This window comes from Chenopodium album, chromosome 23, assembly GCF_948465745.1.
Source record: "Chenopodium album chromosome 23, dcCheAlbu1.1, whole genome shotgun sequence".
NCBI classification, from domain to species: Eukaryota; Viridiplantae; Streptophyta; class Magnoliopsida; order Caryophyllales; family Amaranthaceae; genus Chenopodium; species Chenopodium album.
The window spans coordinates 2529820-2544558 of record NC_137856.1 but is presented as its reverse complement, the minus strand read 5'-3'; the positions used below and the strand labels follow the sequence as shown (position 1 = coordinate 2544558).

At 36.5% G+C, this 14739-nt stretch overlaps 2 protein-coding genes across 2 annotated transcripts in view; both read left to right on the top strand.

The window, feature by feature from the left end:
* Positions 1-14739, top strand: part of LOC145608728 (uncharacterized) — a 159315-nt gene that overhangs the window by 101442 nt on the left and 43134 nt on the right. The window lies entirely within an intron of this gene.
* On the top strand, positions 2765-14462 carry LOC145606580 (transcription elongation factor SPT6-like). The gene is made up of 17 exons (XM_081662372.1): positions 2765-2971; positions 3105-3212; positions 3672-3786; positions 3868-3940; positions 4054-4207; positions 4297-4429; positions 4517-4784; positions 4938-5120; positions 5200-5307; positions 5778-6158; positions 6239-6349; positions 6432-7211; positions 9649-9790; positions 9876-11044; positions 11355-11564; positions 12150-12618; positions 13619-14462. Exons 1-17 carry the CDS (start codon positions 2938-2940, stop codon positions 14107-14109), a joined length of 4929 nt encoding a protein of 1642 aa, XP_081518498.1. The 5' UTR covers positions 2765-2937; the 3' UTR covers positions 14110-14462.

The following is a 14739-nucleotide window of genomic DNA, read 5'->3' as shown; positions in this document are numbered from 1 at the left end:
CACGACTTGATATTATGTATGGTATGAGGATTACACTGTGATAAACTTAAACCAACTTGATATGTTCCTTTTCTTGTGTTGTTCTATATACTTTATGATTTGGATTTCGTGTTAGAAATCGTTTCGTTGCACCAACTAGTAAGTACTTAAACTCAAATGAACGTGATCATGGAGAAAGAAAGAGATAGTTTTTTGTCCCAACACCTTGCAAAGTAACTTGTGATATGTAAAACTAAACAATGATGATGGATGGATAGTTAATTTTCAAATTCATTTGGATAAAATTGAATTTTTATATATAAAACAATTTCTATATAAAATCCAAATTGCTTTGGCTGAAACTTTAACAACGGCTAAAACACGTCCCCACCAACATGCTAAAAACATCTGAGATGGAAAGAGTTTTACAAAACTAACTATACGTAGTCATATCAACAATTAGTCAAATATTTTGATTATTACTTTCGTGTCTCATAGGTTTATAATGTCTATTCGTGTCGAAAGTCTTGTTGTGAACTTTAACACACATTTCGTCGTACTTACTCTATGTATCCCTACCTAATACCTACAAAAACTCTCATTAATTCCCATTTTGTGAATTAATTATTGTAATAGATGTTTCTACTTAATTTTGGGCATCAAGTTATGTTAGCCTCTTTCCTCATATCTTGCCTCCCAACTCTATTATATAGCCTTGGATGTAGCCCAATCCATAGAAAAAAAAAATTTAATTTGATTTCTTTTATGCTACCTAATATGGAGTAATTGCTTTACCATACGACAATCATAATTGAGTTTTTTGTTTCTTGAAATCTTTCACCCAAATATAAATCGGTTATAGGGCTTTATAACTGGCACTATAACAATTGGCACTAAAACAATTTTATAATTGGCACTAAAACAATTTTATAAAAATCTTTCACTCACCCATAAGTTTTTTTCGCACAACTGGCACTAAAATAATTTTATAAAGCTTATTTGATACATTTAGAGTCCTTTTCACTTACATCATTTTCCGAAAAAGGTTAAGAAAACATAGTTGACGATAAAGAATGCAAAAAAAAAAAAAAAAACTAATTAGATTAGCTCCTATTTCTCCATTCTACTATGACCCATTATTCATTATTCATAAATCATATTAACTACCTTATGACCCATTATTTATTAGTCATCTTTCTCAAATCGAGTCGTTTATAGGTTCATTTAACTTTCAATTCTACTACCAAAATCTCATCTTAATAAACAACTTGGCATACAAGTTGACCAATTAGAAACAAACTCACTTTATTTTTGATTCAACACATATTAGAACAATGATTTACTAGTTACATTGTGTTTATTGGAAAATTTTGTGCGCATTACAAAGTTCTCACTTTTCATACCAACATAGTAAAAATTACATTATTTATTTACTTTGTATAGAGCCCATACACGACTTGTCTTTGATTTGTGTTTGATTGATTGTTGTATATATGCTTGTCCCACATGGTTTGCAAGGACTCAACCAACCAATGCTTACTTAGTCCATAAAAAGACTACACCCTCCACTGCTAACTTTGTCTTTTACAATATTCACACATTGATTTTGATCATATTTTCTTATTAAAATATTAAATAAGAAATGTGTAATAGCGAAGTATTGTGTTATCGGATTGATCTCAATGTACTACCTCCATTTTATATTATGTGTAACAATTGAGATATTTTTGTGAGATATAAAAATTCTATTGTTACACATAATGAGAAACGGAGTTAGTATATCAAGTTTTAACTAATTTTACTACACCCTTCGGTTTCTTTTCTATGGTTACACTTTGACATTAATTGTCCCATGCACATTACAAGTATTTGTCCACATACATATTCAATATAATTATTTGAGTATAAATTAAAGTATTTTGAAAATTCATCTCAAGACGGATCCAAACAACTTCCCACATGATATAGTTTTGTTCTTAGAGCATCTCCAATGATTCAATTATAAGGACTTGCTTGCAATTTAAATAAAGTTCCTAGCTACATGCTTACCATTGGAGAATAAAAAATTGAGCAACATGCTAGCAATTGTAGCCCAACCAAGCTACATGCTTGATTGAAAAAGAGACAAATAATCTCCATTCATATTGGAACATGTGTATAATTATCTATTTTTTTTTAAAACTTTATTTTTTTGCAAACTACAATATGTTGTGGCTTACCATTGAAACAAGTTGTTGCTTAAAAAGTGTTATAGCTTAGAAATTTATGTGGAAAAGCAAGCTACAAAGCATTGTAGCTTGCCATTGGAGATGCTCTAAATACTCCATATTAAATATAGAATTCACATGACATAGTTTTGTTCATTGTGAGGCTACACCATGTGTGGTCGCTCGTAAATGAACAAAATATCTTCTATAACATTGACTATAACTCCTATAATAATAACCGAGTAATCCCTTTAATATTGACCCCCGTAACACTGATTGAGTGACCCATACGAAGTATAATATTAAGGTCCTGTTCACTTCTCTTTATTTTTGCTGAAATGAAAACTTTTCTAAACTGAAATTATTTTTGTTGAATTTAAACTATTTTAACTTAACTAAAATTACTTTAACGGAATCAAACTTATCGTTATTGAGGTGAAAGAACTGGACCATAATAGCTAGCCATACGGCGTGACTGCACCTAAAAGTGAGTGTTTTATCATAATCCTTAAAATAAAATAAAAATAAAATTTAAAATAAAAAAATCCACCTTAATATAAATCATTTTCATCTGCTCACATACACACTCTGTCCTGCCTGCTCACAACTTCTGCTTCATTTCTCTTGAGCAAGAAAAAAAAAAAATAAATAAAATCCAAAGCTCTCAAATTTCTCTCCCAAATTTCCCCAAATTCTTCGATTTCCCTCAGATTTCTAGGGTTTTTGCCCTAATTCTGTCTCGCTGAAAAAAATGGCTGGAAGAGCTGTAGTATCTGACGATGAAGGTAAAACCCTTGAAATTCCTTAGCAATTTTCTCTTCGTGTTTTCAATACTCGCCATTTTTACTCCAACTCGAAACCCTAATTTTTGGTATTGTTCTAATTCTTGAATGGTTGAAATCGATTTTTGTTTCGCAGAGGAGCTCGAGGTTCAGGATGATGAGAGAGAACAAGAGGAAGAAGGTGAAGAACTCGATGATGGCGAAGGTGGCGGCGGTGTAGACGATGATGAAGATGAAGATGACGGTTTGTTTATTCTAATTTTTGATATTTTTTGTGTGCTGAATGATCTTCAAGTTCATTGTTTTTGCATCTGATTACGCTTTAGTTTGCAATTTCTGGGTTTTTTGGGTATGAAATTAGGGTTTCCATTTTCTGGGGTTTTCTTCCTGAATGATCTTCAATTTCGTCGTTTTTTTAGCTTTTCGCTGGAATTTGGAGCAATAATCTTGGGAACATTCGTAAAATTTTGTAGTTTCTGCCCTTCTTTGATTTGAGTGAAAGTTAAAGACACTGATGAACATGTTTTGATGTCATGCAAACAACTGTAACAACATTTGTAATGTGTGTTATTTGAGTGTCATATTTGGTTGCGAAATGAAATGTTAGTGTAAATGGTGGTATGTTCTTGTAATGGTTATGATTGGGTTGGATACTTGCTGCTGCATATTAATGAAGATGTAAATGAGCTGGTTTTTCTTACAGAAGAAGGACAAGATGAGTTTGAGGATGATGGTTTTATTGTCGAGGGTGATGATGAAGAAGAGGAACCTGAAGAAGATGAAGAGGAGAGACATAAAAAGAAGAGGAAAAAGAAGAGGTAGGTCATCTCCTCCAAATGAAAGAAAACCTTAAAATAAAAGATGTATTTTTTTTTTGACATTGTTTTGATGGATTATAGGGAGTCCTTTGAACTTGATGACGATGACTATGAGCTTCTCTTGGACAACAATGTTAAAGTTGCTCGTAAAGCTGTGAGTGTTATTTACTGTTAATGGCTTATGGTTTTATAGCTAGTAGATTAATGCACTTGATTTTGTGTTGGTTTCCCTGTTTAAAATTTCTGGCATTTGCTTGCTTTTTACAGGATAGCAAAAAGTTTAAGAGGTTGAAGAAGGCTCGGCGTGATACTGATGCTGGGCATTCTGGACTTTCCGATGAGGATGATTTCTATGGATCCGGGAGAGGTGGAAGGATGGCCGAGGACCATGTCAAACACACTTTATTTGGCGATGATGATGGTGAATAATCCTTTCTCCTTTAAAGGTTATACATGCATTTTGATTTACTATTATATTATTTCTCATTTTGTGTTTTTGTGTTGTCACAGGAGGGCCGGCTGAGGATATCCCAGAAGAGGATGATCAACTAGAAGCAGATGATGTAGACTTGGCTGATGAGGATGACATGGCTGATTTTATTGTGTCTGAAGATGATATGGATGCTGATGGGGTGCCTGTTAGGTATGGATCTGATATCTTCCTTTAGGTTCTGTTCAACACTCATAATGTCCCCTTGATGGTTTTTCTATTGGCTTATACTTAATGTAGACGGGTTAACAAGAACAAAAAAAAGAAGCATAGGCAAGCTGGAGGAGTTCCGTCATCCTCGCTGCAGGAAGCCCAAGATATTTTTGGAGATGTCGAAGAACTTCTGGATATGCGTCGTAAAACACTTGAAAGAGACAGATATGATGAAAGTGGTGAATGGAATGAGAGAAGGCTGGAGCATGAATTTGAACCTATCATTCTTGCTGAACGGTATATGACTGACAAGGATGATCGTATCCGGGAGATTGACATACCAGAAAGAATGCAGGTAATTTTCTGTGCCCAATACTCAATTTCTTAACAAAAATTTGCTGCATCTCTAGTCAAATTTACTAGAAGTTATGGTCTCGTTTGATTATATTGTTGACTACTGGTAAAAAAGGGTAAACGTGATGTTAATTCTTGACTTTTTCACTGACAGATATCTGAGGAGAGCACTGGTCCACCTTCCACGGATGCTGAGTCCATTGTAGAAGAGGCCAAGTGGATAAAAAAGCATCTAGGGTCTGGTCAATTTCCTGGCCTTGTAAACATATCATTTGGAGAAGAAACGGAGTATCATATTCAAAATTTTTTGAACTTCACACATATGCAGAAACTTGATGTGAGTTTTGGCTTTGTCTGCCTGCTGCTGTCAGATCTTGTGTTATTTTGGCTAATCAGTTTTTTTCTATCATTTCCAGCTCCCTTATATTGCTATGTACCGCAAAGAGGACATTTCCAGTTTGTTGAAAGATCCAGAGACGGGTGAAGATGTCAATCATGATAAGCCTGCTTTAAAATGGCACAAGGTAATCATACTTGAAATTTAATTAGTTAGTAGATGCTTGAAGTTAGAGTTTGCAGAGTGGTCTCAATCATTTATACGGAGTAATATAAAACTCTACCAATCCCACAGAATATGTAGGATCTCTGAATAAGATTTGTTTATTTTTTTTAAAAAATTATCTGTGGCAAGTGAGGCTGGTGATTTTTCAAGAAGCTGGAATAAAGTCCTTCAGCAGGATAATTTTAGAATCAGTACTGCAGACATTTGAGGAGTTTAAATTGTTAAAAAACTCCCACTTTTAAAATAAATTTAGGTCAGCAGTCAATTATTAACTTTTTTATAAAGTAACATACTTGAATTGTATAAATTTATGAGGTCTCAAGTTTTTTATGGTGACTTCATGGTTTAGACTGCATGTTTAATTGTTGGTCGTGATATATATGCTTACCTGCTAGGTTTAGTTTTGAGATTAGATATGATGTGTCTATGCAGGTGCTTTGGGCTGTCCAGGACTTGGATAGAAAATGGTTGCTTCTTCAAAAGCGAAAGAGTGCTCTCCTGGGATACTATAATAAAAGGTTTGAGGAAGAATCACGTAGAATATACGATGAGACCAGATTGCGTTTGAATCAACAACTTTTTGAATCAATTATTGGGGCGCTGAGAGTTGCAGAATCTGAAAGGGAAGTTGATGATGTTGATTCAAAATTTAACCTGCATTTCCCTCCTGGTGAGGCTGGGGTGGATGAAGGGCAATATAAAAGGCCCAAGCGGAAGTCACTTTATAGCATATGCAACAAAGCTGGTTTATGGGAGGTTGCTAGCAAATTTGGCCATAGTTCTGAGCAGTTTGGTGCACAGATCTCTTTGGATGTAAGAAATATTTTTTTTACTCATTTGACTTTTCAGTGTGCTTTCTTCTAATTTAACCTGCTTTCTTGAACTTGCTGTAGGGAGTGGATGAACCAGAGGATCCAAAGGAGACACCGGAGGAAGTTGCATCTAATTTTACCTGTGCAATGTTTAATTCACCTCAAGAAGTGCTTAAAGGTGCTAGGCACATGGTATGTGTATGAGTCTTTTGGATTATATTTTGCCTGGATTATAGTTGTACCTTGTTTTTAAACTTATTGTGGCTATATGCAGGCTGCAATTGAGATAAGTTGTGAGCCTTCTGTGAAAAAGCATTTTCGTAGTAATTATTTCGACAATGCGGTGGTTTCAACGACTCCTACACCTGATGGGAATGTTGTCATAGATGCCTTCCATCAGTTCGCAGGCATTAAGTGGTTACGCAACAAGCCATTGAACAAATTTGAAGATGCGCAGTGGCTTCTTATCCAGAAGGCTGAAGAGGAAAAACTCCTCCAGGTCACAATAAAATGGCCAGAGGAAAAGCTTAAGAAACTGATTGCTGATTTGGAGCTTCTGTATACTAGTTTGGCTGTGAGCAAGCTAGCAAAGCTTTGGAATGAGCAGAGAAGACTGATCTTACATGATGCTATACATAATTTCATCTTACCAGCCTTAGAGAAGGAAGCTAGATTGTTGTTGACTAGCAGGGCTAAGAGTTGGTTGCTTATGGATTATGGAAAATGTCTTTGGGATAAAGTTTCTGTGGCTCCATACCAGCGTAAGGAAAGTGATGTCAGCTCAGATGAGGAGGCAGCTCCGAGGGTCATGGCTTGTTGTTGGGGTATTGGAAATTCACCAACCACATTCGTTATGTTGGATTCACTTGGAGAGATTGTTGATGTTCTGAAGGCTGGGTCAATCAGCTTGAGGTCACAAAATGTTAATGACCAGCAGCGCAAAAAGCACGACCAGCAGAGTCTTTTAAGATTCATGACTGAACATCAACCTCAGGTTGTAGTCCTGGGGGCTGTGAGTTTGTCTTGCACCCGGCTAAAGGATGATATTTATGAGGTATTTGTTCTGATTTACTAATCATTTTTTGTCTGAACTGTAGTCCCTAGATATGAATCTTGCAGTTGCTTTAGTTAGTTTAATTGTTTCCACTTTGTGTTATTTTGGTGCAATATTGATCCCACTTTGTAATTGTTCTCTAATTATAAATTGGGTTGGTACTATGGGGTTGCTGGAGCTTGAAGCTTTGTGAATTGATAGTCTTCAATTTTTCATGCATCTGTTGTACTCTTTCCACTTCTTTTTCATTTGTGATTTTAGTAATTTGCATATTGGCTTGGGTAAAGAAGAACATCAATGTAGTAAATGAAGGATAAACTAGGAAATTGTATCTGGAGTCTATTTTGGAACTAAAAAGGAGAGAGAAGTGAGAATACTCTCTTCGTCTTCAAATAAAAGTATCATTTCATGCTAAAATTTTGTCCCTAAATAAAAGTTCCATTTAACTTTTATCTATTGTTTTATTCACTTTTAATCAACCAAACCCACATTTTAGGTTTTTTTTATTTATTTTTTATTTTTATTTTTTATAGTTCACATTTATTGGATGAAACCTCACTATCTTCTTTTTTTATTCACTATTATTGAATCAGAACCCCACCCTTGTATTTATCTAATTACCATCCTAAACATGTGTGCAGAAGGCAAATTAGACTTTTACTTGTGTACGGAAGGAGTATTGCTAGAATTTGTTTAGAATGGAGAGAGAGTATATTATGGACTATGTAGTTTTGTTTTATTCTTGGAGGAGGAACAATGTTAATCCTGGTGTATAAATACATTATAAGCTCTCATTTTACTACCTCAATTATTCTAGTTTACTCACTGTTTTTGTTGTTACTTATTCCACACACACTTCTTCGTCTGTCTTTTGTGATTAGTAAGGAAATATATAGATATACTGTCATGTGAGATCTTGTTAGAATTGTTTTCGATATATACTAGTGGTCAAAGTTCATGGCAAATGTGAGTCAAACATTCAGAGGGAGTATCGTGAATGTTAGTGTGTCAGCCTGTCAACCACCTTGGTTTCCTCCCATATGAACAGATAAGTTCAAACCGTTAATCATTGCCAACTGTTATTTGTATGGAAATTCCTAATTTATATTCCGGAGATTGCAATGTATCACCCAATTCAACCTTTGCATCCACTTCCTTACTAATTCACCATTGTAATCCAGCTATTCACTGAACATTGTCATCAAATTCAACCTTTGAATCCCCTTTATATTCCTTCATTTCATCTATTTCATATTCTTAAATGTTCCCTCTATTACATTTAATCAAGGTTTAAACTTCCATATTTTCCATTGAAATTGTGTCAAAATTAAGTCCTTATCTGTTGGAAGCCCACAATGAGGAAAGTTATGAGGGATTAGCTATGAATTTCCTCTCCAATTTTTCAAAGAGTAAGAAACCCTATTGGTATATATGGTGATGTCTTAATGAAAAATTGGAAACCCTAGCTGTCATACAAATAATATTCCGCTGTACTGATGTTGATACATACCAATGCCAGCCAATCTGGGCTAGGAAGACAGGCTCAAGATGGCTGTTCTTTTTTGGCCACCTTTACTAACCGAAAATTAGGGAAGAGAGTTATGGATTATAATTGGTCTAAAATAGGATACGAAAATTTAGATTTGGAGGAAATTCCCTACTTCTATTAAATGCAGATACATCTAAAATAAGAAGTGAGGATGTTGAGGCTAATGTATGATGGGGTGAATCAAGCGGGTTAAGATGGCCTTGAGCTCTGATTGCTTGCTCCTGATGCATGTCCTCGTGGCTCTCTCTTCTGTTTGTGTGGTTGGTGGTGCATAATCTCTCTCCTCCTTTTGCTTTTGGATCTTTTTTTGCACTTGACTACAAAGCTATGACTTGTATGTGGCAGTCATACGTGCTTTTAATTTGAGCTTTGTGCTGAGCCTAACATAATACTCCAAGAAGCAGTAACTCTTATTTTGTGGTTGGGAATAGAAGTTGGGCACTGCAGATGATTGATGCCCCGCGTGTTCATAAACGAAAACACAAAAACAAAATACTGTTGCTATTAAAATAATCAATCAATCAAAGCCTTAATCCCAGAAACTTATGTATTTATTACAATTTTTGTCCATAATCATGGTGTCCTCATCTCAAAATTTGAGAAATCGCATATCAGAAATGCTCCAATTCTTACTCATATCCTCCACACGCGAAAAGACCATTTTTCTGTTGTTACCCTTGTTAGGAAAAAAAATGTTGGTGATTAACTACACTTGCAAGCAAAGACTCAAGCTTTTGTGAATTCCCTTGCATGATTTTTCTCTTGTTATAGCAGATGTTTTTTTTGGTTCAATTTGCTGTTGTCAATAAAAATGTGAATTGTTTTTAGGCTTTCTATTGTTTGGGGGAAGTTGTACTGTCTTCATATATTATTTTATATTCCTTTCAGATTGTGTTCAAAATGGTTGAAGAAAATCCTAGAGATGTGGGTCATGAAATGGATGGGCTGAGTGTTTTCTATGGGGATGAATCTTTGCCTCGTCTGTATGAAAACTCTCGTATATCATCTGATCAGATCCCTGGACATCCAGGTAAATTAGACCAGGTTTCTGCTACGTTATTCTAATTCTTGTTATTCTTAATTAGTTTGATATTTATATAGTTGCTTATTTTCAGGCATTGTGAGACGTGGTGTTGCGCTCGGACGGTACCTTCAAAATCCATTAGCCATGGTTGCTAATCTTTGTGGGCCAGGCAGGGAAATTTTGTCTTGGAAAATCAGTGCTTTAGAGAGCTTTCTTAATGATGATGAGAAGTATGGAATGGTGGAACAGGTTATGGTTGATGTCACTAATCAGGTGGGGCTTGATCTCAATCTGGCTGCAAATCATGATTGGTTAATTGCTCCATTGCAATTTATTTCTGGCCTTGGTCCCAGGAAAGCAGCATCATTGCAAAGATCACTTGGCAGAGCTGGGGCAATAGTTACAAGGAAAGATTTGTTGACTGCACATGGACTTGGCAAAAAAGTATTTATCAGTGCTTCTGGTTTTCTGCGTATTAGGCGTAGTGGTTTAGCTGTTAGCACCAGCCAGTTTGTAGACGTCCTGGATGATACAAGAATACATCCAGAGTCCTATGCTCTAGCGCAGGAAATGGCAAAAGATATTTACAGAGAAATTGTTGGAGATGATAATTTGGATGATGATGATATTGAGATGGCAATTGAAAATCTAAGAGATAGGCCAAGTGCATTAAAATCTTTTAATGTTGAAGCTTATGCAAAAGATACAGACCGTTTATCTAAGGTAGAGACCTTGCATGCCATAAAACTGGAGTTAATTCAAGGCTTTCAAGATTGGCGTAAACCGTATGAAGAACCTAGTCAAGATGAAGAGTTTAATATGATCTCTGGGGAGACTGATTCTACCTTGGGTGAAGGACGAATTGTTCAAGCTACTGTTCGCAGGGTTCAACCCCAAAGAGCAATGTGTGTCTTGGACTCTGGATTATCTGGTATGCTTACAAGGGAAGATTTTTCAGATGATTGGAGGGATTGTGATTTGACTGAGAAGTTGCATGAAGGTGAAATTCTCACATGTAAGATCAAATCTATCCTGAAAAATAGATACCAGGTGGTCCTGACTTGTAAAGATAATGACATGAGGAATACTGGGCCTCAGAATGTTGAGAGCTTAGACCCTTACTATCATGAAGACCGTAGCAGTTTACCGACTGAGAAAGACAAGGCTCGCAGGGATAAGGAACTTGCTAAAAAGCATTTCAAGTCGAGGATGATTGTTCATCCTCGATTTCAGAATATAACAGCTGATGATGCAATGGAGGTATGTGTTCAGATGCTTGCTGTCTATTTTTTCTAAGAATCTATTGGACGTTTGAGTTTATATAATTTTTTTAAGGGGTGGACAATTTTCAATGTTCTCTAAGCCTTTATAGGCTTATGAAGCTTAATATTTTCAATGTTCTCTAAGCCTTCAAAGGCTTCTGAAGCTTAATATTACGCGCTAAATATTTTCCCAAGGCCAGGCCCCTTTGAAAGACTTTTTTGAAGTTGATGTCTGCATCTTATTGTTTTCTTATAATTTTCCTATTCTTTATTCCTTTTGCTCATCCACCTTCCCTTGTGTTGTATAGCTTTTAGCAGACAAGGATCCTGGTGAAAGTGTCATTCGTCCAAGTTCTCGTGGTCCATCTTATTTGACCTTGACCTTAAAGGTTTATGATGGTGTTTTTGCCCACAAGGATATAATTGAAGGTGGAAAGGACCATAAAGGTATATCAAGCTTGCTTCGTATTGGGAAAACACTTAAAATTGGAGAGGACACTTTTGAGGACCTGGATGAGGTAAGTATTCCATTCACTTTTTCATTCATTTATTTCTATGCATTATGATTCTGTGCATATCATGCATGCACTTGCTTTTAGTTGACATTTGGCTGACAGTTTGAGTTTCTGCCAATATTCACTTAATGTACAGCAATATTATTGATAGCTTAATGTGGTTCTGAATCAGACAATTAATTGATTTTTTATTAAAAAATTATTCTGGTATAGGTTATAATGTCCAATATCCCATACATGTCTATTCTCTGGGCTACTCTTATTCACACAATTCTGGTGCTTTGCTTAGCTTACAGTGTTTGTGATCCTGTGGGTCTGGAATTGTAACTTACCCAAATTGGCTTTTCCAATTCTCAAAGGCCTAAATCTAATGTTTAAAGAAGGATTAGGCTTACTAAGGTGATAGGGGTCATGTTTGTAACGCCTTATGTGTGCCTTAATCAAATGAGGTACACCTAATAATTATCAGAAAAAACTGTAAAACAGAAGGCTGTGTTTCTCTTTGAAAGCACCTCACCTAGGATAAAAAGCACTTGACCTCACCTAATATCAAGCGTGACCATTTCCTGTTTGCTTTCTGTATTGCAGGTCATGGACCGTTATGTTGATCCACTGGTTACTCATCTGAAAGCGATGCTGAACTATCGAAAGTTCCGGAAGGGGACAAAAGCAGAAGTTGACGAGCTCCTTCGAATTGAGAAATCAGAGTTCCCATCAAGAATTGTTTACAGTTTTGGCATTTCACATGAGCACCCTGGCACATTTATCCTCACATACATTCGCAGTTCAAATCCCCATCACGAGTATATTGGTCTATATCCAAAAGGGTTCAAATTCCGCAAAAGGATGTTTGATAATATTGACAGACTTGTAGCTTATTTCCAGAGGCACATTGATGATCCCATTCACGAGTCTCCGTCGATTCGATCAGTTGCTGCTATGGTACCAATGCGTAGTCCAGCAAATGGTGGTTCTTCTGGAGGAGGTGGATGGGGTGGTTCAGGTAGCAATGATGGTGGGTGGCGGGGTTCTTCTGACAGAGAACATTCTAGGACAGGTAACTTTGCTAACTATGATCGAGTCACTTTGACTTTGACATGGGTCTTGTCTCTTCTCTTGTCTGGGTAAAGGATAGCAAAGGGCCTGTATGTATTCCAAGTGTCTAGTGTTATTCATATATTAGTTTGTGTTCTTCCACAATTCTTTCGACCCAAATGGATGTGTATATTTAGAAGACTGTCTGAATTTTCTTTAAAGTTCATGCCATTTAGTAATGACACATCTCTGCCTGTTAAAGCTGTAGGAGGGAGCCCCGGTTAATCAGCGTTTAAAAACAGGGTAAACCTGCTACTTCTAGTAGTGGTTTTAACCCTAAACTGCTATTTCTAGTAGCGGTTTCCCCCTACTTTAGATGGCTGATGTACAATATCAGCCTTATTAACTTGAATTTTCCCTGACCTCCCATAGTCCCATGTATGCACATTGGGGGTCTGCTCTGCTCTTTGATAATAGAGAGCAGTAAAGTAGAGAGGAAATAGTGGGTGGTTTTGGGGCCCAATGTTGGAGAAAAAATAGAAAGGGAAATATTACTATAAACAGTGCATTGGTTAATTTGTTTTTGTTGTTTTTTTTGGTGACAAATTTGGGATATTTAGAAAGAGGAATATGTATAGATTAATCTGGGATGATGTTAAAGATGTTCATATAGGAAGGCTATTGGCTAGTTTTGTTAGCCAATTAATTTTTTCTCTCCTCACATGTTTCAATTTTTTTTTTGTTTTTTTTTTGGGTGTATGAATGTATGATGGGTACTTGGGTGGATAATATATTTATCTCGTGAAGGTTTTCATTAATTACTATTCCTTACTCTGTATCTGTATTAGACGTCATATAATGTTCTGTAGTATTCTTGCTGGTTAGCTTCATTGTCTGAGGCCTACACCCTTGTGATGATTATTGAAGCATTAAACTATGAACTTTAAGATTTTGGAAGATTAGATTGATCTGTTATATTTGCTTCATGTTAAAGAGTGATACTTAAACATTTGGTTTTGTAGGAAGGAATGATAGAAATGGAGGCCGTGATGGGCATCCCAGTGGAGCTCCAAGGCCATATGAAGGAGGGGGCCGTGGACGTGGACGAGGGCGTGGTGGTCGAGGCTCATATCATGGCAACAGAGATGGCGGCAGCAGAGATGGCGGTGATTCCAGCTATGGCAAGTGGAGTTCAGATAACAAAGACAGTGGGCATGGTTCCAAGTGGGGTTCTGACAATAAAGAAGGGAACAATGGTAGTTGGGGAAGCTTTCCTGGTGCTAAAGTCCAAAATGCTCCGGGTGAGGAAGCATTTCCTGGTGGCTGGGGTTCAAGTGGTGGTGCTGGTAGTAGCGGTGGTGGTTGGGGTGACAATGGCAGTGGAGGTGGTGGTGGAGGTGGAAGTAGTGGCTGGGGTGGAACTGGTGGCGATGCTGGCAACGACTCTGGATGGGGTTCGGGTTCTAAGAGCAACTCTAAGGGGCGGTCTGACGGTGGAGCAGGTGGGTGGTAGGTAAATCAGTGGCTGTCTCACTTAGTGGTGAAATATGTTAACATTTTGATGAAAAATGTACTGACTAGGACTCCTTTGTAGTGTTTTGGTATAACTACGATCTTTTTTCTAGGTAAATGTAAACATCTAGTGCAAGTAAATCTATGTAGTCTCTATAATACAGTTTGAATCTCCTCTCATGCTCCGGTCCTTCTAATCACTGAGGATTTGTGATGTATTTTGTATATAATTAGGTGTTGAGGGATACATGAGAGTTGGATCTGCAGAAATTTCTAGTTTTGACTCCATGTATTTGGTTTTTGTCATTTTTGGGTTGGATTATCAACAATTGTCATCTGATGAAATTAATCTTACATATATGGGCTGTATGGGGTGGTTACATATTTGGTTTTTCCTTTGTGTTTCTTGACTAGTCCTCGCTAACTAGCCCAAGTCTGTGTCTTGGTGGTCACTTAGAGGCTCTTAGTCTAGTAGATTCATGAAAATTAAACTTGTTGTAATATACATATATATACTCCATTATGAGAAGATGAAGGGTGGTTGTATCTACTTTTCTCCTACACTCCTACTACTGATCATTTTAACCTTAAGTCTGTAAAGAACAAAATAATCCAATTTGCACATTCTGGT